At 46.9% G+C, this 25,928-nt stretch overlaps 1 protein-coding gene, 1 long non-coding RNA gene and 1 other non-coding gene across 3 annotated transcripts in view; 1 reads left to right on the top strand and 2 right to left on the bottom strand.

The window, feature by feature from the left end:
* Positions 1–960: 960 nt before the first annotated feature.
* LOC8034043 overlaps positions 961–25,928 on the bottom strand; it is a 42,626-nt gene continuing 17,658 nt past the window's right edge. Inside the window, exons 4-7 of the transcript XR_005717797.3 lie at positions 25,574–25,723; positions 6,991–7,183; positions 5,328–5,482; positions 961–2,148 (exon numbers count right to left, since the gene is read on the bottom strand). This is a non-coding gene — a transcript (uncharacterized LOC8034043). The remainder of the gene's footprint in view (positions 2,149–5,327; positions 5,483–6,990; positions 7,184–25,573; positions 25,724–25,928) is intronic.
* On the top strand, positions 10,996–11,304 carry LOC120848919. The gene is made up of 3 exons (XR_006078508.1): positions 10,996–11,033; positions 11,100–11,192; positions 11,251–11,304. It is a non-coding gene; the product is annotated as an uncharacterized LOC120848919 (long non-coding RNA).
* LOC121048445 (protein ALP1-like) lies at positions 12,077–13,315 on the bottom strand. Its single transcript, XM_040504785.2, has one exon. The coding sequence runs from the start codon at positions 13,310–13,312 to the stop codon at positions 12,077–12,079; it is 1,236 nt and encodes a 411-aa protein (XP_040360719.2). The 5' UTR covers positions 13,313–13,315.

Here is a 25,928-nt window from a genome sequence, read left to right as displayed (position 1 = left end):
CACAACGATGCAATCAGAATGAAGCGCCAACCCACACAGAAGGGGTTTCGAAGTCGATTTTGTGCCACTAACAGGTTCCCTGGGCACGAATTAGAGAAATGAACACTTACGCAGCGCTTGCATTCAATTCCGGTTTCGCAACGTGCTAACGTGTAGAATGTATAGGCCTTGAATCCTCAGCTTAGGAGTATCTTCAACATGTTCCTTCATCAGTAAATAGAAAGCCGCCATTGGTATGGCACATATGCCATTTTTCAGATGATGATGATAGTGATCAAAGTGGCCAGACTGAATTTCGGAAAGGGTCTATTAGTGCTTCAGAATAAATTGAGAGTTCACAAAGCTCTGCTGGTTATCCTCTTCAACGCAGGAGATTGTTCCAATCACAATCTTTCTACAGTATGATTGCAAGCCCTTGAACAATGTCCCATGGACACTTGACAAGTGTTTTGTTTTTACACTGGTATGGCTTACATGATGCACCACACAATGTTGCATTATGAAAGGTAAAGTTGTGCAGTGCAGAGTTTTGGGAGTGTTTAGAGTGCACGAGCACAGGTGCACCAAAAAGCAATGTTAAAGTCTAAAATAAACAAATACATTTCAAACTGCAGGCTGAATGAACATAAAACTATAGTGCCATATGCATGCAGTTTGGATGTGAATGCAGGGTCGGCAGACCAGACACCAAGATTATCATCTTTGCAGGGCTCTCTACAACTCCTCAATTACTAGTGATTAAGATGTAAAGGGATTAAAATAATTCCATATTACTTGAACACACACACTTCTGTGGAAGATTTTCACACACCCTCAGCTCTCAAAAATTATTGTAGTGTGAAAATTTCTTAATTACACCCATTACTGTTTAAATGCATTTAATTAAATATATGCTTCAACACAGAAACAAGACATTTCAAACCTTGCAACAGAATATAGTAATTGCAGAAAAGTCAAGACTGTTCAAAAGCAAAAGGAAATTTATTTGCTCCTTGACTTGATAGGAGCTGAACATAGATGGTGACTAAGATGACTCGACAAAAAAGTTATAGTAATGTTGACATAGCCAAATGTTGACATAGTAATGTTGACGTAGACAATATAAGGTCGACAGAGCCCAAAATTAATATACTAGTACACAATAGTCAGTCACAGCTTACGAAAAGTTTTCGAGGGAAAGGAAATTTGATGAGGAGGAAGCAGGCAGAGTGCTGGAGAAAAGAGGAGGAAACCTCCTCCTCTCTTCAGCATTTAGTCTGATTCCGGCTCCCCATCCTTACTTTCCCTCAAAATCTTTTTTTAACCTGTAACTGACTGTAGTATAGACCCTTTTCGAAATTCCAAAATGATGCATAGATCATGTGCGGCCGCTTGGTCATGCACTATGAGCACGGATTGGACACGAGCGCTTCATCAGCGTTCGGTGTGTGCTCGGATTGCAACGCATTCCACACAAGTGCCGAGTTAGTGCTTGGCGCAGACTCACAAGCAATCGTGGGCTTTACGCCGGAAGCGATGAGACCAACTGAAGGCGGCTGTGCATAATGTATGCATCCTTCAATTTCAGAAAGCGTCTATTACTTTGCACAGGCCACGACTCGTTGTTCAAAATGGTTATTGCACATATTTAAAACATCTAAGAACTAATAAGTTACAACATAATCGACAGAAAATTGTCAATTATTTAGCTCCATTGTGTGATTGAACATTATATAACTTCTATTAAATTTCGTAAAAATATCACATCACAAAGTTTGCAAAAATTTGCAAAGTTTCACGGAAAACATGATGAACCACTTAAATAATCTTGAGGCACATACACCTTGAACACTGCAATATGATTCCCAATCCGCACCTAGGATGAAGTACTGGTACAATGCTGTATATATCAAGAGCCGACTGCTAAGCCTGGCTTTCGATGAACATCTCCCTGATTAAAAGAAAGGTACCCTGTTCAAACTCTGCACTCTATGCAGCGACTTACGTCTTGGTTCTTTTAAATACGAGATTGTAAACTCCAACGACACCGTGCAGGTAATTGAGGACGTAGAGCTTGTTGTTGGCGTCAGAGACGTGGATTCCTGAAGGCCGGGTGATGCGCGAAGACAGCTTCAGCACATTGATGAAGTTTCCATCGAAGTCAAACACCTGCAACCACAGCTAAAATTAGACTGGAATCATCCAGTTGATCAACACCTTGCCTGTGCAATTACAAAAACATGAATTATCCTTCTGAACCTTACCCTTCTAAAAAAAGACACAGCAAATTAAAAAAGATCTTGTTCGACAATGATGCGTGCATCATCAAAAGCAATTTTGATAAAAATAAATGGCTCTGCAACACATAGAAGACAAAGACAAATTGAGAGATTCCTACAAGGAATAAAAAGCATCTTCATCACCTGCATTACCTCCTCCAAAATTAAATGGCATTTCTAAAGCACTATTGGTGCCTATATCTGCACAAGCGCAAGTTCAAACGTTTTAAAGGAGCAATACACCGACTTCTGAGCTTTCAGTAAGCACCACTTAGGATTTATCTTTGATGTTTATAACTAGGGTGTGTACTTTCCGGTGTTTATTTGTGAGAAAAATCGGCGGATGTTTTTCGGTGTTTATTTATTTTCAAAACACCGGTGTATTTCGGTGTAACGTCTCACGACAAGGCTAAAATCGGTGATTATCGGTGGAAAAAAATGCGATCGATTACACACAGAGAGTTCCAATTTTATTTACATATTTCATACACTTCTTTTTTATGAAGCATCTATTTCTCACACTTGGTTATTATAGTAGATGCAAGCATACTTTGAGAGGCTTGCATCCGTCATGGCAGCACGTTCCTTGCGGTTCACAACCCACAATTATGAAAACGCACGTTCCTGTATGACACGGATGTTGGCAGTGTCTTCCAGGAACCACAGCAACCTCTGAATACAGGGCTTGCACCGACATCACTTGGCCAGACATAATGGGGAAAGGGCACGAGAGAGCCTACCCTCCACCGCGGTAATTTTTCCACAAAAGGGGGCCATGGGAGACACAATAGGGGAAAGGCGTGTGAGAGCTTAGCTTCCACTGCGTTCTCTAAACGCTTTTGACCCCCAGAAAGGAGGGCGGACTGACGCCACCTGCAAGCCATGTATAAACACTTGAAGGATGCAGGATCCACGAGATAACATGTTTGACGAACCTCTGCGGGGAAAAAGTTTCGCTAGGTCGGAATCATGCCACGACCGGTGTTTTTCGGTTTTAACCAGAACGAAAAGATCCAACCACCGGTGTTTTTCGGTTTTAACCGATTTTATATTTTCGTCGCCGACGGATGTTTATCGGTGTTTTTCGGTTAAAACCGGAAAATACACACCCTATTTATAACCTACGAAACATGCGTTAGTTTTTCTCTTCACGCAATGGCTGCTGCAGAAAAAAAGCTAGCACCATTCACCCCCCTACTGGAAGTCAGAATAAACAGCGACATGGGCTAGTGCCAATTTGTGGCACTAATGCTCATCATAGCCATGCACTAGGGTTGGCAAAGCACAGAGCACATGGCGAGCTCCAGACACTGTTAAAGGGAAACTGAAGCGGTTCTGTATTTGAGAAGAAACACCTATGAATTGTCTTCATTTGTCCTCCAGGAAATTTGATACTTTGCTGAAATCGATTTTTCGGACAGCTTGATTATTCGGACAATTTCAAGGTCCCCTCAGAGTCTGAAAAACCGGTCTGCAACTGAAATATAGTCGGTATTCGCAACGTAGCCCTGAGCAATTGCCTATTTTGGGAGCAAAATTTGTCCTCGAAGAAAACTTCATTTGCACAAGGTAGTGAAGGTCTCGAAGAAGCATGTGAAAAATCTCGCAACTAAGGAATCACAGCAGAAGCAAGTGCTATTCACAGGCAAGGCCAAAAAGCAGCAAGGCAGTCTGGGCATCCAGAACATGTCAAGAGGACTTCTCAGGCGACCAAGATGACATTGTGAAAATGCTTAAGCTGTGAGACAACATAGTACCCTCCCCAAAAATGCCCAGCCTACAGCCCCAAGATAGCTGCGAACAGAAGGTGCCTCAGTCGGCTGCAAGTCAGTATAGCTGGTGAACAAAAAGGGAAACTTTGGGCAGGCCATGTCGCCGAAATATTTAACACGAGTGCTGAAAGTTCAGCAGGGCACTTAGAGATTCAAGCTCAAAATCGGATCCCATGATTGCGCCCGCAGATAGACCCAGAGTTGCTAAAATTCTGCAAAAGATGGTGCCACCTACAGAGGTAAACTTCATCACCTGGTCGGTAAGGCCGTATGAACTACAGCTGTTAAAATTTTGTCAGTTTGTCAGCTTTTCTGCAAAAATAAATACAAAAAGGAAGCTGCTGCTTGCACAGTGTTCGGCCTACTGTGACAAGTAAAGCACCCTGAAGTGGATTCTCAGGCAACAACTGGTGCAGCGCTGACAAAACAATCTGAAGGAATACTGAGTGAATCTCCCGGTGTCTTTGGGTGCATAGGTCAACTACCGGGAGTGTGTAGTATTCATCTGCATGAATGCTATGTGCAGATGCCGGTTTTTCCGGTTCATTTTAAATTCAGCCCCCCTGTTTTGTACACCCCATGTATATACATTGCTAAGCCTTTCCTCCCACTGGAAGCAAAAGCGATGAGATGACCTTTCCAATCCTGTGCCTTGGAGGACTCCTCTGGTTATACTCAAATCCTTATGTGACAAGTTAGGAGAATGGCATTGGCAGCTTGTATCTTTGGCCTCTAGTCAAAAGTGAGAAGAGAGCAGACAGGTGAATTTTTCACTGTTCATAATTTTTTCCAGATATTTTTGAAGTGGTACACTGAAAGTCCAATATCTCACTGTAAATCTTTCATCCAGAGTAGGGGTGTCAAACTGAATTTATGCAGGAAACCAGATTGACAAGTGACCAATCGATGCACAGGGACGTACCAAAGCCTAGCCTATTTAACCGACATCTACAACTGCCCCCCCCCCCCCCCCCCAACTTGGCAAATTCGCAACCTCTGAGGAACTCTGAACAGTACATCAACAGGAGTACTACTAGAGAATTAGGGGTGTGGAACCTACTGGTTGGTTTTTTTTTTTACTGTGCAGACAAGAACAGCAGTGTGTTAATCCTTGCAACGGCTGTCCACGACTTCTAGAACCTATACATTACTCTCACCGGAAAAAAATGTTGACGACAAAGGCAAAGACTTCCAACAAGAATAATAAGAAAAACCTATTCACAGTGTGGTATACCTTTACGGAAAGTTGGGAAACGGTGCATGGCACGTCGATTTGTGCAACACCTGCGACCCCCACCTGAATGCGGTTGTTCTTGCTGTCCCCTATGAAGAGGCCCTTATCGGATGCAGAGATTCCGGAAGGTTCGCAAAAGGCACCTGGTTCTTTGCCCTTCTTGCCAAATATGCTGGTCCCCTCACCGTTCATGTTGGTCTTGTACATGTGGCTTAGCCCTGCCATAAATGAGAAGTAAAAACAAATTACCTATACGCCTGAGTAAAGAAAGTGCATTTTTAATTAAAAAAAACAAAAACAAAAAAAAACATAAAACAAAACATTGTTAGGAAACCAAAGTAATCAAGCATAAGAGGACACTTGTATAAGATTTCTAGATTTCAGGGGTTACAACCACTTTTTGCATACATAGGCAACCTTCTTTAATTATAGGGTATAACTTTCATGAAACAGGGTATAAACAGCTAGATAGCTGGAATTAAACTGAAACCACAAGCTCGACCAGAAAACAGTTCCAACAGTTGTCTTATGGCGAATTCGGGTGGTCAGTTGCCGGCGAGAACGAGCCGGCGGAACCGGCAACCAGAAACGTGCCGGCGGCACACCACGTGACCCTCGCCACCCGAACACGAAACGCCAGACGGTGGCAGTTTACTTCGCCTCTTGCCCGCGCGACACCGCTAGCGAGAGCCTGTCGCCGCCGTCACTCATGTCCCAACGACTTGGATTGACTTTCGTAGCGGCTGCTAAAGTTACTTCAGATCAGTTTCGTTCTTTCGTTCATTTTTTTCTCACCGACCTTCTCTCTCATTTCGGAAGTGACGACACCGGATACAGTCTGGCGCCCACTCGCCCGGCCGTTCGGAGCTCGGGCGGAAAAAGCGCCGGAAAGTTGCCGGTGCCTGCCGGAGAACCACCACCCGAACGGTGTGTGCCGGCTGGAAACTGACCACGCGAACAATATTGCCGGCTTTCCGGCAAAATAAGTTGCCGACGATTGACCACGCGAATTCGCCCTTAGATTGTAACGGGCAAGTAAGGTGGGCTACACAAAAATTATGAAACTTCACCTGGTCTGACTTTGGCAGCAGCTGAAACACTGGAAGCCAGCATTTAAATAATGCTAGTAGTTTCTTGATACAAATTCTAGTAGAGATCTCGAGCTAATTTGACCTAGTGTAAGTATAACAGTTATCACCACTTGGTTCACGAAAGCAATCTCGACTCTTTGTCCTGGTCCAAACCTTGAGGCAAGTTGTCCTTCAATTGAGAAACTTTGCCTTTTTCTTGGAAGGCTGGAAAAAACACTGAACCTTGGAACAAAAAAAAACAACACTTTTATACCTGGTTAGGACATGCATGTCTCAAAATAAATGTTTGTCAAAAGAAATTTTTTTCCCCAATATTTATGCTACAATACGACATCTTCGGTTTGCGGGAAAGAACAAAATTGAACCCCTGTGGGATGATGATAGTGTTTGCACCCAACCAGTGTGCGCTCCGAGTTCGCTGGAGCGCACACTGGATTTATTTTCAACAGATTTATTTTGAAACATGCCTGTTCTTACCAGGTAGAAAAAAAAAAGCTTTTTCCGATTTAGTGTTTTTTTAAGTTACACATTTATTTATTTATTTATTTATTCATTCAAAGTACATTATAGGCTCATGTAGAGCATTGACAACTCTGAAGTAGGCATACAAGCAGGCAACAGTGAGTGCGACATACCGAGATCTGCCACAAATGCGAAGTCTCCGTGAACGTCGAGAAACCTGCACTTGGAGCCGGCCGGAGCGGCAGGCTGGAGCGGAGAGTACACCGCGGAGGCCTCGAAGTCACCGGTTGCACTAAAACGCCATAGCTTGGCGGGGGGTGGCGAGGGACAGGGTCACCAGCTCATTTCCTCCGCGAGCGGCCAGGCCTTGCACGGCAAGAAAGATGACGCACAATTAACGATAGTTCTCAAGAACTGAATCACGTCACCAGAACACACCCCCAACACAAACACATCAACCCTGCCCCATAACTAGTTTGTTCAACATACTCCACACCCTGCGATAAAGTTGAGCACCCATCTAACAGACTATAGGTTACAACAGACAGCTTACAAAAAATCAATGAAAGGACTGTGCCAATTTGACAGTCTTCATTTAATCATTTTTCAAATCACCTTACAGCTGCTGTGAATGCTTCATGTTCCTACGAAACAAATTGTAAAAAGTGAACCAGTGGAAAAGACAAAGCGCCACAAACAACTAATCTAGTTTTCCTTGCGAGGATACTCAGGGGGAGAAAAGAAGAAGGAGTGAAAGAAAGGATCTACACAGCAATGCTTTCCATCCTCCTCTCAAGGAAGAATGGGTGGCCAAATCCTATCAGTTTCCAGTAACGCACTCTTGTAAGGATGGACGTCAGATGAGTGCTGTGTCATCGTCCAGCTGAAACTCGTGTCCTCGCCAGTTGAGTGCAAGTTCCAGCCGAACGCTGACGCACCAGTTGTATACATTCCATGCCCTGCGCCGGCTCCCAGAAGGTGATGTAAAAATTTGACATTTACAATTTTCTGTAACGCCGAATTAGAGAGCAGCTCTTGAGGAGGAGGAGGGGGGGGTGTGGAGGGGACAGTATGCCCCTCTTCCTTCCCCGCTAAACTTAGCGGGGAAAGTTTTCCGCTAAATTTAGTGGGAAAATTTTACCTTAGTAACGTCACGTGTGATGTCACACGTGTCATCACACGTGACGTCACGAGGGTAACTTTAGCGGGAATATTTTCCCACCAAATTTAGCGGATAAATTTCCCCCCTAAATTTAGCAGGAGGACGGGGTGAAAGCAAACAACAAACAGTTCTGGAAGTACATGAGGCACTGTGGTAATGATCAGATTGGGATAGGAGATGTGATGGTTAACAACGTAATAATTACAGATGACTGGCAAAAAGCCAAAGCCTTCCATCAATATTTGCAATCAGTTTTCTTGCCTCCTGAGAGCATCGACTACGATAGATGCCAGGGTACGTTCAGTGCAATGCCACCAGTTGAACTTGCTATAGGAGGTGTGTTAGAACTTCTAAAACATATAGATGAAGCTAAGGCAGTAGACCCAGGTGGGATCTCTCCGAGAATTTTAAAATGTTGTGCAGATGCGATTGCTCCGTACCTTTTTGTAATACCTATATAACAAATCGTTGAATGATGGTTCATTGCCAGACGACTGGAAAGTGGCACACGTGGTGCCTGTGCACAAAAAAGGGCCCAAAAAAGAAATTACGAATTACAGACCGATCTCACTGACATCTATATGTTGTAAATTACTGGAACATGTTTTATATTGTCACATCATGAAGCAATTAAACTGTCATAATTTTTTCTTTGACTCACAACATGGGTTCCAAAAGGCGTACTCATGTACTACACAACTAACTGAGCTTTATCATGATTTGATGACGGGGGTTGACGGAGGTGGACAGATTGCTTGTGTTTTCTTAGATTATAAAAAAGCGTTCGATACGGTGTCACATAAACTATTATACAAATTAGAGCGCATGAATTTTGACACGACCATTCTAAATTGGATAAAAGCATATTTGTCATCATGTCTTCAGCGTGTTGTTTTAAATGGTAAAACTTCAAATACTGTTACGGTAACATCTGGTGTATTGCAAGGGTCTGTTTTCGGTCCATTGTTGTTTCTAATATTTGTTAATGATATTAATGACGGTGTTAATTCACAGGTACGATTGTTTGCAGATGATTGTGTTGTTTATACATGCATAACAGACGACGGGAGTTCCACGCGGCTGCAGTGTGATCTGAATCGAATAGAGCAATGGTGTAAAAAGTGGAAGATGGAGTTAAACGTTAAAAAATGTGCCCAGGTTAGTTTTACCCGCAAAACCAAAACAAGAGTTGAAACATGTTACCAACTGAATAATGAAACCGTAACAAAACAGCAAACAGTTAAATATCTTGGCGTCACTCTATCAGCTGAGTGCACCTGGAACGCACACATTAACGACGTTGTTATGAGGGCTGGCAAAGCGCTTGGATTTTTAAAACGAAATTTAAGGAAATCAACTAAATCTATCAAAGAGCTTGCCTATCTGTCTTATGTAAGCCCGGTGCTAGAGTACGCCTGCACCGTTTGGGATCCTTCTCAGCAAAACCACATTGTTGCTTTAGAAAGAATTCAGAGTTGTGCCGCTCGTTTCGTTTTGGTGCGGTACGGCTGTTTTGAGTGTGTAACCGACATGATAAAAGAACTGGGATGGTCTACATTGGCATTAAGACGAAGAAATTTGCACTTGAAGTTTTTATACAACGTTTATAACAATAAAACTGGCATTAATAGCTCATTTTACTTATTACCACCAAATTATATCTCAAAAAGAAAAGACCACATTCATAAGATTAGAGAATATCGCACCAGGACGGAATTGGGCAAAAATTCTTTTCTTGTTAAAACAATTAAGGAGCGGAATGCCTTGCCCAGTGCAATTGTGTGTGCCGCGAATTCAGAAATGTTTTTTTTCAAGTTTATTCGCCCCTTGCGATAATGCCTGATGGCGTTGCAGGACAATGATGAATAAATAAATAAATATTGGCAATGTTAGATGCGTGTGACGTCACACATCACATGATGTCATATGTCACATGTTTCCTATGATGACGTCACACGCAACGTCACACTTCGTCGTCTTCATTCAGCAAGTGCCACGACGTGCGGCCTCATCTGGGGCCGCGCCCCACGCACTGTTCCTGATCAAGCTAGCGACATGTTCACAGGGCTCGTAACTCACCACCAATCTCTTGCAGTCTTCGCTCATAAATAATAGGTCTGTTCGATTCGCCTGAACTGGCTGAACTAGTTCAGCAGTGCAAGAACTGGCGCATTCGATTCAACCGGAAATTGCACGACCGCTGCACTGGCGCGTTCGATTCATCCTAGTTCTGAACGAGTTCAGTCCCAGTTCCGGAAATGCTTGCACCGGCCCCGAAGCCAGTTCAGCGTTCGTGCAGTAGCAGACGACGAAAGCAGACGACGAAAGCAGACGACTCTTCTCTTTTTTGCTCGCTGTGCTCGGTCATTAAAGCATGTTTGTTATACACAACAACGTAGAAACGGAAGTCTTCCCACTTGTGGACGAAAATGGTGTGCCCGTAGTGGACGGAAGCGGGATGGTGTACGTTACCGAAGGTAGGAATAAGCTCGAATTAAATACGTTAAAAATCGTAAGAGGGCTGCGTCGGCTTGCTTACGCAGCCTTGCTTACGTTTCGTGAATGACTTGCTTAAGCCAGTCATTCACGTCGCGATTATACATCGATGTTTACAATGTTCGCATTCTATTCTTTAAGACGGAGAACGAGTTACGCTCGTCTTTGCCTCTGAGCCGGACGCAGACCCAACTGTCCTGCAGCCTGCGCGTCCACCCACAACGGACGTCGACGGGCAGCTGTGGAGTGCCGCGAAGACGAAGTTCTTTATCGGCTGTTATAAGGAACTAAAAGAGCGTCTGAGAGCAAAGGGGGGTTTCAGGTGTGTCTTTGTCAGGATATATTTTATAATACATGCTAATACGTAGTAAACATCATGTTTAGGACCAAACGAGCCCTTTGGCAGCAGCTGGCCGACACCGTCGTCGGAGAGTTCGGCGGCGTTGTCACCGCTGACCAGGCCGAAAACAAATGGAAGTCCTTGGAGAGAGCGTACAAGAACGCCAAATCGAAAAACAACAAGTCGGGCCACTCTAGGGTGCATTTTGAATACGAGGAGTACGTACGTTCACTAATTTTTTTATATAGGTCATCACTTGTAAACGTGCTGTTTCTGTGGTTTAGCGAGCTTCATGACATCCTCGAGAAAGAGCACCATATTTCACCAACTGTGTTGTTGGCGCCGGGAAGAGTGCTTGAAAAGGAAGGAGACACCAGGTAAGTACTTAAGAAACGTATAATCAACGTAACATAAAAAAAAAAAAAAATGTTTCAGCGCCGAGGTTGAAACCTCCCGAGGGACAGAGGCAGGACCCTCCTCCCTTGCCTTAGGGTTGGCTCCGCCCTCAAACCAGCGTGCTCCGGCCGGTACACCGAGCAAGCGAAAGAGGGAAACCGTCCTGGGCTCGCTGCTCAAGGTGTTCGCCGACATGGAGGAGAGTCGCAAGAAACGACATAAGGACCGGATGGCTCTTCTCGAGCGCCTCGTGACTGCAATCGAAAAGAGCGGGCCGGCACAGTAGACGTGCTTCATGCACCTCAATGAACTTGATTACAGTTTCACTGTTTCGCAGGCCGTTTTATTTATTCTTTTGTTATTATTTTGACTGGTGCACAAATGTGCCGTACGAATAAATTCGTTCAAATTGTCTTGCTGATTTTGTTTGCCACTCCTCTGTAGTCCCACGATTCATTCTTAGTTTTTACAATTATTTCCGAGTTTTGCAGCATGTATTTTTTTTACCGCCATATCTAGTTTTTTTTTTTTTTTTTATTCTAGGTTTTGTTGATTGTTAGGTTGAAAATAGCTTTAGGAACAATGTTACGTTTTAGGAGTCACTGGCACTGACTACCTGTGCATGCCCGCATATATGTATTCTGGTATACGAACGTACTAGGATATTGGATCAAAATAATACTGTACGCAGAAATGAAGGAACGAAGTAACCCGTTACTTTGTTTAATCGTGTTTTCATGAAGTCGGTACGCTTCATTTTCCAAAGCTCAAGTACCATCTTTGTATGTTCACACACACGCACACACACACACACAAAATAAAAAAAAAAGAATATTTTTGGAGGATCAGGTGTAGATATCGCTTCCTAACATTCGGTCTTAGCAATGGCCTCTCGGATCTGCTCAGAGAGACTCCTTGTGGCGTCGTCCGGTTGGATCGCGTGGTCGTCGTCGTTGGTGACTTGGTCAGGCGGGCGGGCGTTGTTCAGGTCATCGAAAAAGTCTCTCTCTGCATTACAGAGGTTGTGGAGAACGCAGGCGCCCATAACGACAAGGCAGCACTGTCTGATGCTGGCGCTGTCGACCAAGTACATTCTCCGAAATCGCTGCTTGAGCAGCCCGAAAGTATTTTCGATTGTCACTCTCTGTTGACCGTGCTTCGTGTTATACGTAGTCTTCCAGGACGGCAGGGCCGCTTTTGAAGACTTGAAGGGGGTCATGACGTATGGCAGCAGGGGATAAGCCGAATCCCCCAGCAGGTACCCACCCGCACACTTGGCTTCCGCGTCCTCGAAGATGGGGCTCTCCTTCAGGATGCGGGCGTCGTGCGCTGAACCGGGGAACCCGATGTAGACGTCGATGAATTGATTTTGATCATCGCAGATACCCTGCAGGACAATGGAATGAAACTTGCTCCGATTGTAGTAGGAGTTCGGAGACTCTGTTGGTCGCAGGATTTCTACATGGCATCCATCAATCGCCCCGATCGTTTTGTGGGGCCCTTTCCCCTTAGTCTTCCTCAGGAAGCCGGCTTGGCTCCTCCGACGTCTTTCCTGGTCAGGCCAGGTGATTATTTGTGCGCTGATACTGTTCAGAAAGTTCAGAACTCTTTCAATGCAGAGGTGAACGGACGACTCCGTTATGTCAAAGCGATCCGCAATCTGGTACATTGTGGCTCTCGTGCCTACGTAACTAAGCACAATCAGCAATGTCTTCTCCGCCGAAATCTGCGGTCGTCCACCAACGGAATCCGGGTAAAACGCCGAAGCTTCATATCGACCAGCCAGCTCCGCGTGTGTCTCTCTCGAAAGCCTGAACAAGCGCATAAATTCGAAATCGAAGTAGGTGTCGATCACCTTTTCGTAGTACAGGGGAACCCTGTTCCTGTCAGTCCGTGCCGAAACAATCGAGGCGAGGGCGATGATGTCGTCGAGCTCATCGTCGCTCTCGTCTTCGATGAGCGCTACTGCAGCGGCCAGTAAATTCTGACGGGACATCGTCATCTTGATCTCGCGAAGGTATCCAGGTACGTGGTCGATGAAATGTCTATGAAAGCGATCGCAGCACGAAATCAGACGATATAAAATGCAGACATGTTTCATTAGATGCTGCACGCACTTTGTAATGTAAAGAAACATACATGAAAAATATTTTTGTAAAAAAAAAGTAATATAAAACTAACGCAAATATCCAAGCGCTAGCAGACAAAATTCCATGGCGACGCAGCCAGACGGCAAAAGCAGACGACGTCTTGCGCATCCGTTTTATCGGTACTCCGGAAGTCGATCACAGCGCCAGTCCTAACGCGGTGGCTGCACTGGTTCTGCGCCGCCGCTGCACGACTCCTGCACTCCTCTGAACTCGGACAGAACTAGTTCAGAACTTTCTAGCCGAATCGAACAGACCTAATATGTAAATAGGCCACCACGTAACACTGGCGACGAGGATAAACCTGGATGGTTCAGCAAGGTCGAGTTCCAGACTAAACTCCTGGTACAAGTTGGACGTCCTGGAAGGAATGGCTCGAATTCTATTTCGAGGCTAACGACGTCACAGAGCCGTCAAAGAAGCGAGCGCTACTCTTTAGCCTATGTAGGAAGGAAACCTACGGTAAGGTTCGCGGTTTACTTCACCCACAAGTGCCACCTGAGGTCTCCTACAACAACATTATGCAACGTCTATCCAGAACTACTCGAGAGATGGTGATTTCACAAATGGGATTGGGAGCCTTACGAAATTAACCATTCTTGAATACGTCGATGCTCTGCGAGTTCTGGCAAAAGATTGCAACTTCGGCACAACAACGGTCATGACCGTAGCACCTAGCTGCCATGACAACCGCACAAGCGCCGAGCGGCTCCACTACCCAAAAGTCGGCAAGTGGCGCCAGGAGCACCATGCAGCAAGCATCGGTGGCACATTTAGTAACATCGACAGTTCTTCCATTAGAAGTTACGCTACACGACCACTTCATATGTGGCCTTGGAGACGTTCACCTCCAGCAACGATTACTTTCCAAAAGAACCGTTACTTTACAGAAAGGGTTTGACTTGACTAAGGCAATGGAATCAACAACAACCCGTCAATCAAAAATGAGAGACGATGTTGACAAGATCTATCAAAACTCTTCCAAACAATGCAATGCTGGACCAACGGCAAAGCCGAAAAACTGGGTCCGAAATCGTTGCTACAGGTGCAACAACAACAATCATGACCGGAGGACTGTCGCTGCTGAAGAGTACCTGCTATTACTGCAAAAAGATTGGTCATCTTGAGAAGGCTTGCATCTCAAAGAAGAGACAAGGACCAAACAAGAAGACTCATCAAGTGAGTGAGTCGAGTGCTGACTATGATGCAGAACTATACACCCTGTACGAAACATACGAGAGACCACCAAGTCGACCCCATTTTTAGATTACCGTGACCATCGACGGTAGAACCTTGCAAACGGAAGTCGACTCGAGAGCTGCACTCATGCTCATCAGTGACGTAAGACTAACCTTTCGCAGACTAGTATGGTCTAAAGGAACAGCGAAACTGCAGTCTGAAGAGAAGCAAGTGTACACTTGATCAGGACAAAGGCTGCCAGTTCTCGGCAAAATTCAGGTAAACGTCCTGAAAACAACCGTCGCTAGAACGCAAACAGTCAAACTCATTCTATATGTCATAAAGGACAAGGAGCAAGTCTCCTTGGCAGGGACTGGTGCACAATTGGACATTCCCCTCTCTGGAGTGAATGCCAAGACCTCCACCTCACTGCAGAACGTCTTGGATAGATACCAAGATGTTTTCACCGAACTGCAGTACCGTCATAAAGGGTCACCCATATCTACTCCAGTGCAGCCGGATGCTCCACCCAAGTTCCTGAAGTGCTGTCCAGTTCCATTCGCTATCCGGCATTCTGTGCTGAATGAACTGGATTGCTTGGAAGAACAAGGAATAATAGAACCTGTAACAAGTATGTAGTGCCCCCTCCAGTCCACCCGTCAGTGGCCGCCTTCGGCACGGTCGCACGTTTGGTGGCCTGGCCTGGACCAGGACATCGCGCACCAGATGCAAGGCTGCCAGGTCTGCCAGGAGAATCAGCGAGCCTCACGCCACGTGGAGATCACCCCCTGGCCGTTCCCACAGAGGCCCTGGTCCCGCCTGCACATTGATTTTGCGGGACCCTTCAAGGGCCACTACTTGCTGGTGGTAGTGGACACCTTCTCCAAGTGGGTGGAGGCACTGCCAGTCACTACTCCATCAGCAAGCGCGACCATTGCGGCGCTGCGGCAGGTCTTCGCGGCGCAGGGATTGCCGGACATTATTGTGTCCGACAATGGTCCCGCTTTTGCCAGCGCCGAGTACCTGGACTGGCTGCAGAAGAATGGGATCCGCCGGATGCTGGTTCCTCCGTACACCCCGCTTCCAATGGTGCAGCCGAGCGGGTGGTACAGACCATCAAGAACAAGCTCAAGAAGAGCCAGCCCAGGGATTTCCGGATGCAGGTGGCCCAGGTACTGTTCCAGTACCGGACCACACCCCATGAGGTCACTGGCCGTGCCCCCTGCGAGCTTCTGCTGGGCCGGATGGTTAAGACACCCTTGGACGTCTCGCATCCAGACCTCCGATCTACGGCGCTCCTGAAGCAGCTAAAGCAGAAGCTGGCTGCTGACCGAGGGTGCCGTCCTGGGCCTTTGCCGGAGCGTCGGTCTACGCCAGGAACTTCCGTCCTGGCCCACCCTGGTCTGCCGGACATGTGGTTTCTCCAGCAAGTGCCTCATCGCTACTCGTCCGCATGCCCGACGGGACCACCCGGCACCGGCACGCCGACCATGTCAGGCCTCACCCCGGGACCTGGCTTGCACCCTCGGCCGTCGCTTCGGAGGACTAGCCCGCAGGGAGACGAACGACACTACCAGTCTCCGCCAGTGGAGCGCCACCCACCACAGAGGCGACAAGCGTCACCAATTCTGTGGTACCAGTTGGACCGGTGCCATTCACAAATCCAGTCCCTTCTGCTCCACCGGATGGAGTGCGACCGGTACAGGCAGAGCCCGGCGTTGCCGGTGCGGCAACGCCGGGCTCTGCCTGGTCCCGCCGCTGGCCCATCGACACCAGTGACCAGGCGGAGTACGCGGCAGCAAAGGCCACCTGACCACTACTCGCCGGGGTAACCTTCGTCGTCGACCACCCAGGACATGGCACGACCAGACACCAAACCTGTCGGCTGAGTGCATTGTTATTTATTTATTTTGTTTTCAGAAAAACGAACTGGGGAAGAGGAGTTTAACAAGTATGTAGCACCCCCTCCAGTCCACCCGTATGTGGCCGCCAAGCTCGGCGGGCAACGTAGGTCACCGCGCCAATAAACACCGTGGAGCGCACGCCGCCCCGGTCACTCATCGTCCACCCTCACAACCAGGCTGCGTCTCGTCTCTTCTCGGCGGGTGCTTCGGCCCCCTTCGTCCACGTTCTCGAAGGATCGTGACAGAACCTTTTCTATCTTCTGAGCAGGCAACCCCAGTAGTGGTAGTGAGGAAGAAGGATGGATTGCTAGACTTTGCAATGATTACCACAGCATAATCGACGCATCTGTCAAGCCCGGGACCTACCCACTACTGACTGTACCAGAGCTCCTCACTACAATCAGTGGAGGAAGCACTTTTCAAAAATTGACTTGGCACAATATGATCAAGGGACTGTACCACGTCAAGCGTCTACCCTTCGGCGTATCTGTAGCCCCGGCTATTTTTCAAAAATTTATTGACGTATGCCTTGCTGGGCTACCGGGCGTCGCAACATACCTTGACAACATCCTCATCACTGGCTCCAGCAAAGGCCAGCGCTTGGAGCGACTCGAAGCAGTTCTGCGACGTTTGAGTCAAGCAGACCTCAAGGTCAAGAAAGAAAAGTGCCATTTCGATATGTCGGAGGTTGAGTTCCTCGGATAACAAGTGGATGCTGCAGGCAACCGGCCGACACAAGAAAAAGTAAAGGCGGTTGTAGAAGCGCCAGAGCCAAAAGACAAGTTGGAACTACAATCATTTCTTGGAATGACTGCCTTCCACAACCGATTCCTCAGACATCGAGCAACTGTGGCTGAAAGCTTGCATCACTTGCTGGACAAAAAAGTGCCATGAAAATAGGACTCCCGACACAACAAGGACTACCAAGCGCTGAAGGACTTGCTCTCATCAGCAGATCTCCTGGTTCACTACGATGCTGACAAGCCATCTTCATTAAGGGATTTGCGGGACAACCAAAATGGATAGAAGCTAAGGTACTCTGCCAAATTGGTTCCTGATCATTTGAAGTAACAACTTCAGATGGAAGAATAGAAAGAAGGCACATCGATGACATGCGAAGTCGGTTAGCCCAACATTCAAAACACTGCAGTTCAACATCGTCTCAAAATTCAAGTTGTCCAGTTTTCGACTCGGATCCCGTTGAAAGGAAAGACGTGTGCCTCAGGCAAGGCATCTTCAGAGACGGAATCCTCAGCGGCAAACACCTCTGGTGCGTTTTCACTTCCAGAGCCTACATTGATCATCAGAGGAGGAGAGGGCTCTATCATGCCAAATACTGAACCGACATCAGAAAGTTCGCCTTAACCATCCTCCTCGTCCGTTCTGGTTTTCCTGCCCAGAACACGCCCAAAGCGAATTACAAACAAACTAGTGCGTTTCCGAAAAACTGATCATAGTTTTACAGAGAAGGGAGAAGTGTTACGATGGGACTTCACCGTTTTCATTCAGCAAGTGCCAAGACGCGCGGCCTCAGCTCGGGTCACGCCCCACGCACTGTTCCTGATCGAGCTAGCGACATGTTCGCACAGCTCAAAGCTCACCACCAATCTCTTGCAGTCTTCTCTTGTAATATTATGTAAATAGACCACCACGTAGCAGTGCACTGAGCGGAAAGCACTTGGACTTCTACTTGGTGTTTGTGAACAGTACCGCACTCGCACTGTTTGAATCTTGTAACTTCTATGACATTTACTATCTGCTTCCTTTCCCCCCAGCACAGACTAGCCAACCAAGACAATTACCCAGGTCAACTCCTGTTTTCTCGTTCCTAGTGATGAAAGCGGCATTTGACCTATTATAGCAGGTTCTGTAGCAGGCGAAATATTGTTTTGAAGCAGTTACTGATGCTCACTGAGAAGATGTCAAGATCTATTAGCTCAATATCACTTGAAACTGAAAAAGGGATTGCACTGCTAAATGAGTTCATGTTTGATAATGACTGAGGGTCCCCCTGTGATACTGGAGCATATTTTTATACTTTTGATACCAGAGCCTTCTTTTTAGAAATAAGGCTCTGGTCAAAGCAGTTTCCATTCATGATGGGTACTAAAAAAGGATGAAAAATGAATCGTAGCAAAACGCTCCAGTTAAAGGGCAACTCCGCTCGATTCCGAAAAATGTAGGCTTACATGTGATTCCATTTCACAAAGCCCTACTAAACAGCTCTACGTCTTCGGATTTGCAAAATGTGGAATATTATTTGCGTAATCCTAATTTAAACATCAGCTGATACCGAAACCGAAACTTTGGTTGCGTCAGGCAACATTGGTCTCGCGTCGTCAGAATCATGGCCACGTCATGTCGAACCACGTGGTCTTTTGACGTTCGGGGGGGCGAGGGACAGGACACGCGACACGGGCAGGTTGCTTCGCACGGCGTGGACGGTGATGGCCCAGGGGAGAGGGGGAAGGGGAGAAGACGAAAGAGAAGAAGGGGAGCGGAAAAACAGACCGATAAGCGCGAAGGGCAGCGCAAACTGGCGCATCCGCATTATGGTGATCACGTGGACGCCGTTCAGCCAACACCGGGAGGAGAAACTCATGACGTCATCGTTCAATTTCGCTCTGAGAAGTAAAAACAAACAAAACGTGAGAATGACGTAGTCATGCCTCTGACGTAGTGGCTCAACATTGGCTGCTCCAACTCTGTCACATTGACTGCGCTGACGATTGCGTCTCACGTCGCACGCTAGAGTTGGCAGATTTCGGCGACTTGGCTCACTTGAAGGTTTGCTGGCCAGTTTATTAAATATATAGACGGAATTAGATCGTAATATTTGACATGAGGTCTTCCTATATGATACTGAAGAGGGCTACATAGTTTTCTAAACATCAAATATGAAGCGGAGTTTCCCTTAAAGATAAAGCCAAATACTTTACTAGGGGGAATACAGGACACTCCGCTCATTTGCATTAGACGAAGCGATGGCCGCGCCGATTCCTCCCCTGGTGGTGCGGGATAATTTGGATGTGTCCCTCTCCCTATTTTCTCTCCCCTCCTCTCCCATTTTCCCTTCCCGCCAGAACACGCGACCGATATGCGTCACCGACGATGCCATCTGCGGGTGGGCAATAACGCGGGCGCCCAGCTAGGCTGGGAGCGACGACTATCAGCGGCCACCATTGCGCAACCTGTCACCGCATGTTGATGCCAATGTCCTGCTCTACGGATGACACGCGACTGTGTCCTTTTGTAGTGCACCAAGTATGACGCGTTCGCCGCTCTAAACAATCAGTGAAGATGGCAGGAGGTACAGTGTGCTCCGTTCTTCACTGCAAGAACCGAACCTCGCAGGGCAAAAGCCTGTCATTTTTTCGCTCCCCTCCAGATCAAATCATAAGAAAAACAACTTTGGCGTCACGTTTCTCATGCTGACCTTATTCAAAATGTGTGCGTAAAACATATATATGATCCGTGTTTGTTAAATGCTGAGCTGTATATATTTGTTCAAAGCGTTATTGCCTGTGTAAACAGAGATCTGTGTTTGTTGAATGCAAAGCTATACATATTTGTTCGATGTGCAATAAATATTGTTTCAACAAAAAAATTGTTGAATGACATTTATGAGTGGAATCTGAGTTCGCACCTTCAATTATCATTGTAGAAATATTTAAAAAATCCAAACCAACTTTGTTCAAGGCCAGCATGGTCTATTAGGAATAATGTTGACTATCCACGAAGTAATAAAAAATTATTCCCATCTTTCTGAATATTTTTTTGTGTTGCCTTGGGCTGCTGCAAAGCACCGCCTGTTCGCAATTTGAAAATAGCGAGAAATGGATCACTCTATTAAATCGTCTGATGTCTAATACACAGAACCCCATTCTTGATATCAGAATATTGCGCCAGCCAGACAGTCCCAAAACCAGCACTTTGTAAAATTCCCGACATACCGACCTCGCGAAATTAGGGTCGTTTACTCAAGGTGCCTTCTCAGGCGCTTTAGCGATAATCATAGTAGCATATGCTTTGCGGTGCAGTATATGACAATACATTGCTGTGCCTGCTAAACGTACTTCAAGTGTCGACATAGTTCCTTAATATTAGCTGCTCCCTACTAGGTATTTTGAAATGCGATTACGACTAACCACACTTATTAGAGCAGCTTTCAAAACCGCCCGTACAAATTTCGATACTCACTCATCGAGCTACATGCATATGGTTTAAATAACAGAACGTAGACATAGAGCTCATCCTACGTATAAGCGCCCTTTAAATGGGTCACGAATGAAGTGTTCGCTGGTTTTTAAATTAAAAAGACGACCTACTCCGCCGCGACCGAACAGCGTGCACACACTGAAAGAAGTTCGACCGGTAGTAAAATATCCCGCACCGAGAGACGGCGCTCTTACCCTCCGATCCTAAAGGGGAAAACCGCAACGCCATGACAGATCCACTCATTCAAAGTGCGCAAAACCTGTCGTCCCCGAGGCCATTGTATTCGCCGGGAGTGTCCTGTACTCTCCGTCGTAAAGTATTTGATGAAGCAACTCTCCCCTCCCACTTTTACACCTGCTAATATATTTAGCCTGTAACAATAATTTCTGTGAAATGCTAGCAAAACCAAAAACCATTACATCTGCTAACACATCCATCGATAAAAATGTTCATCCAAGTTTTATGAACCTACCAAACTCAGGACTATTATAAACTGCAAAAACAACCACCCACAAATATTATGAAAGCCTACTCTTGTACTTTAAAAGTGACACTGCTCTTTAGCTGCATTGGAACCAGAATGAAGTCAAAGCTCGGTGCTTTTTCGATAGACAGCTGCACGAGAACTACCTTGACTACCGTTATTATTATTGCGAAAGCACTAGCTGTCCCATAGGGCAGAGCCGGCTTTGTACGTAACCACGAAAAACGGCAGAGAACTTCCCTCCGTGCCGTAACCGCGAAAAAAACGGCAGAAAAATTTCCTTCGTGGAACGGCTTTTAAAATGGCTGCGACGCGACCCGCGCGCCGGATAGCTTGAAGGAACGCCACTCCTGGCACTGCTCCCGCACGCCGCAGGAGCAGCGCAGACCCGCTGCTCCCCAGAGCCCGGCGTCTGCAGAGACTGTACGGCCGGCCACTGCAAAGGGTAGCGGGGCGCGCAGCTTGTAGGAATATGCCACGTATACGAATGCTTTTGCATTCCTACATGTAAGCAGTCTTAAGTGTCTTCCTGTAATTTTTCAAGTATAGACCCACGTTTTTGTCTTTTTAATGCGAAAGCATTAACTGGTCTCATGGAGCGAGCCGACGTCGTCAGCTTTGAAACAATGCAAAACAGCACCTTAATGAAACCACGCGCAAAGCTAGCCAACGGCACCTTTTGCGCCTCGGTCCCATTGGCTGGTGCGCGTCGACGAGGATCCCATTGGCCGCTGCGTGTCAGTTTGTGTGGTGTCATTCTGACTGTGTTATCACACTGTTGTGTTATCACTGACCACTGCGTTCACTTGCCTCCTATTGGTTGTACGATGCATGGCAATACCTATTTACGGCGCATAGAATAAACCAAGGGGTTCATTCTGCTGCGAACTACGTTGCTGCCTGTTCCTTCCTCGCGCCGCAAGCACTCGACAGTTTGAACGATCGCTCACCAGATGGCGCTGCGTGTCCACGAGGCAGCGGCTCCACCGTTCCACGCCCAAGGTCAGTGCGTTGTACGCCGCATATTAAAGAAGGGAGCGAAGAGCAGCGTGCGTGCTTTCGCATTCGCAACTCATAAGAAGTGCTTAGAAGTACCTCGAGCCTTTCTTTTTTTTTTGTCGACAAAGGTTTTTTTGAATTGGAGATCAACCTACAGTCAATATCAAAGAAGGTAGACCTGGAATAGTACTGAGTACAATTTCCAAGCCTACTGCACTAACCCAGGTGCTCACCCATGTCAGCCGCTGCTCCTAGCACTCCAGTGCAAAAGGGTGAAGCTCGACGTATGAGCGCTTGTAAGAGGCGGCGGAAGGGCAGACATGATAATCAAGTGACCTCATCATAGTAAAAGACCCTCATTCTGTCTTATCACAATAGCCGTCATCCTACTATTTTGCAATGATCTCTCACGACTTTTAGCTCCTGACATCACCAACATTGTCTGGAAGTCTCGACAATGTCGGCAATCAAACGGCCAGCATGGTTCAAGTCAACGTTGCTAGAATACTCCGTTGGAAAACTGTCATAGGAGCCTGCAGTAAAAACCTGACTCCGATCAGTACTCAAGAACCAAACTAAATGTGATCGCAACGCCACCCTTGCCCCAGCGGCGGCCACTCCAGGAATTGCACGGCTCCAACAGAGTATCGCATTCAATAGAATCCGCAGTTACTCTTCAATTTTTGGCTTTGATTGGCCATTTTGGCGCTGAAATGTATACAGTGGAAGGGGTCTCAGGACTGCCAACTCCCGTCTCTTAAGCAAACGTGGCGCGAATTACCACCAAAGTTAGGACGCACCCAGGTCGGGACGCGCTACCTAAAATCATGTAGAAAAACAATAATAATTGTGCCGCAAAACCTTGTAAACTAAAGTTATATGAAAACATCATGCATTGTCATTTTCTACTAATCTCCAATAAAAGTCAATACAAGAGCTTTTTCCATTTGTTTTTACGCAAAAAAACATGCTTCCTAGGGGAGAGGGCGGGGGTTCAGTTGGGCAGTGAAAGAGGGGTAGCGGCAGGCCCAGGAGAGTGCGGGGGGCCGAGGGGGTGTTGTAGAGGGCCACGAGAGCAGGGAAGAGGGAGGGGGGGGGGGCTATAGCAGCAGGCAACAAAAGCGGGAAAGGAGAGTTGCAGCAGGCTACTGCCCCGGGGGTGCCGCTGAATGTAGTGACGCCACTGCACTCGCAATCCCCTGCGCCGCGGCACAACACCTCCTAGATAACAAAGTCATAGTGCCGAATGAGATGGCGTCATCAGAGGAGGCCAACGTTGGGCCCAAATTGGACACGACAATTACGTTAACATTTGGCTCAAAGTTCAAAGCAAACTTGACTCAAAGCCAAACACTGACACAGGACTTGTATCCAATCTGTGTCCAGCATTGGCCATCTCTGATAATGCAATCTCATTCAGCACTAAGGCTTTGTTACTAGGGGGTGTTGTGCGGCGCTTCCTCTTCTTTGGCTCCGCGCCAGCTGTGCGCGTGATTTCTACGAAAACAAAAGGGCTCGTTTTAACAAAATCTCGGCGGCGTCTTTCAGCTTGACAGTTACGAGAGGGGGAGAAGGAGAGGGAAAGGTTGACGCATCCTAACGTAGTGCTTTGGACCAAAGGGAGCGTCGTACGAATCACACTCCCCCCTCCTTCTCCCTCTGTAGCAGACAAACGAACAATGCCGCCGGGCTTTCGCTAAAACGAGCATTCTAAAGCGAATGTATTAAAAGAATCAAAGCCTAACAAAAATGTTCAGCCTTTCCACTCTCGTGAAGAAGGAAGACCAGCGGAGCAGTACTGGATACACTGCCGCAACGCGCACACGCCTGATTCCCGCTTCTTTTCGTTCGACGCACCGCTGACCGTGGATACGTCTCCGGCGAACCAGAGTCGATCGCACACGGCGCACGCGATGCCAAACGGGTTCTCCACGAACTCCCTCTGGAACCTTGCTGTCGCACCCGGGAACTGTTCAGCCGGCGCGGAGTGCAGTCGTCGCCGAGCCTCGCGCTTGTGCTTCGCCTCCCTGGCACGATCATCGTCCGTAGCGTTGGCCCGCCAGCGCCCTTTGCATCGCTGGTTCTGTTCTCGACGGCAGCTTTCCAGGCGAGCGATGTGCTCTTTGGCAAGGGAATCTGAAGCGCTGGACGCAGTGGAAGTCGAGGCAACAGCGGCTTTGCGGCAATTGCGAACCCATTTGCGCTGCTGCGTACGTCGCCACTCCTTCCGAAAGGGCGCGCGGCCAACCCATCACGAGTCCAAACCGAAACTGGTAGGAGCGTAGGAAACAGCGCGCAAAACAGACGAGGACGAAGAAACAAACGTGACGAGCACTGCCCCTCGTTATCTGTGCTTCTTCGCCGTCGTCTGTTTTGCGCGCAGTTTCCTACGATGAATTCCCTTGCCGCCATCTACGAGCGACGGCGGAATTCATACCGGTTGTGTGTTTGCCGCCGTTGCTAATAGATGGCGGTAGCTGTCCAGGTAGGTTTGTGTCGACATACCGGACACGATCCTGGAAAACCTAGCCCTTAACAGCTTCGCTGTAAAAAGTGAGGACAAACAAAAAAACATACTAAAGGTGACGACAAGAACTGCTCTTTGCTTGAATGAAATTGCAACCACCAATAGACCTTGTGCAAAAATTCCAAAAGGCCGCGTGAAAAGTCCTTGCCTTCACAACATCTAAACTATGATATTGAAGAAAGCGAAAGGGTGGGCACAGTAGCACAGACGCCGGCACTTGCCTCTAAGGCCGCCTCTGTCGTCGGCCACAACCGGCTGTACCTGGCATTTCCGGCATTCTTTTTGCTGCCGCAGATGGCACTGCACACTTTGCGAAAGATCTATATGTTGTTGCGTGATGTCACAACAGACACAATTATTGTTTGCGTTGTAAATATATAGAAACCAGCTTGGAAATTATAACTAGGGTTCTGTGTTTGCGGTATGTACTAATAAACCTAAAAAAATAACTCCCGAGTCGGTGGCATAAAAATTGGAAAAAACCAAAAAAAACCGAACTGAAGCAGTCTTTGAATAATCAAAACCCAAGCTTCACAGAAAGATATCTTTTTTTCTGCCTTATTTTATGTTGACCTGAAACACAGCTCTAGCGAAGTGTCTGCAAGACTGCTTTTTTACTTGGGAATTGCACCCCTTACCTCATTTTCCTCTTTCATTGGTACTAGGAAATTTTCCAAGTATACCGGTCATACACGTGTTGCCTGGGGGTTAGGGAATCCCATATACCCCATCTTGTATTTTTCAACGCAAGCCCCGATAAATGTCGATTCTTTTTTTAACGACACCCAAAATTGTCACAGTAAAACCACATATCTGTGGGAGAAAGCAACCTTGTGAAAACTCCCCCTCAATCGAAGGAAAATGAACTCCGGAAAGATGGAACCCTATTCATAAGCTAGCTTACCAAAGGGTCGCACCAAGCTGTCCTTGCCCAAGGTCCGTATGTACTCTCCCGCTTTGGAGAACAGGTAGACACACCTGTCGTCCTTCACTGCAAAGCTGCCGTCGTCCAGGGCAACAACCGCCGAGGGGCGCCTGAAGCGTACGGTTCCAGCTGAAAGGAAAAATAAATTGACACTGCGTCCATACTCGGACTAGAACAAAGATTCTTCAGGAGGTCCCTGATCTCTCCTCTCTCTCCAGCTTTGCCTGGAAACCTCGAGTAGAATGCTTTATTCTGGTTAGTCTTTTGATACATGAGCATTTTGAGGCAGCCCCCTACAATCTGTAATAGATATTTCTTGTGACATGAACACTTT

The sequence above is a fragment of the Ixodes scapularis genome, unplaced genomic scaffold, assembly GCF_016920785.2.
Source record: "Ixodes scapularis isolate PalLabHiFi unplaced genomic scaffold, ASM1692078v2 PGA_scaffold0__279_contigs__length_252992795, whole genome shotgun sequence".
NCBI classification, from domain to species: domain Eukaryota; kingdom Metazoa; phylum Arthropoda; class Arachnida; order Ixodida; family Ixodidae; genus Ixodes; species Ixodes scapularis.
Note: the sequence above shows the minus strand (reverse complement) of the source record. Positions and strands in the feature narration are given on the sequence as shown.

Excerpts from the sequence above, each read along its gene's own strand:
- LOC121048445 (XM_040504785.2), bottom strand. The coding sequence starts at position 13,312 with ATGAAACATGTCTGCATTTTATATCGTCTGATTTCGTGCTGCGATCGC.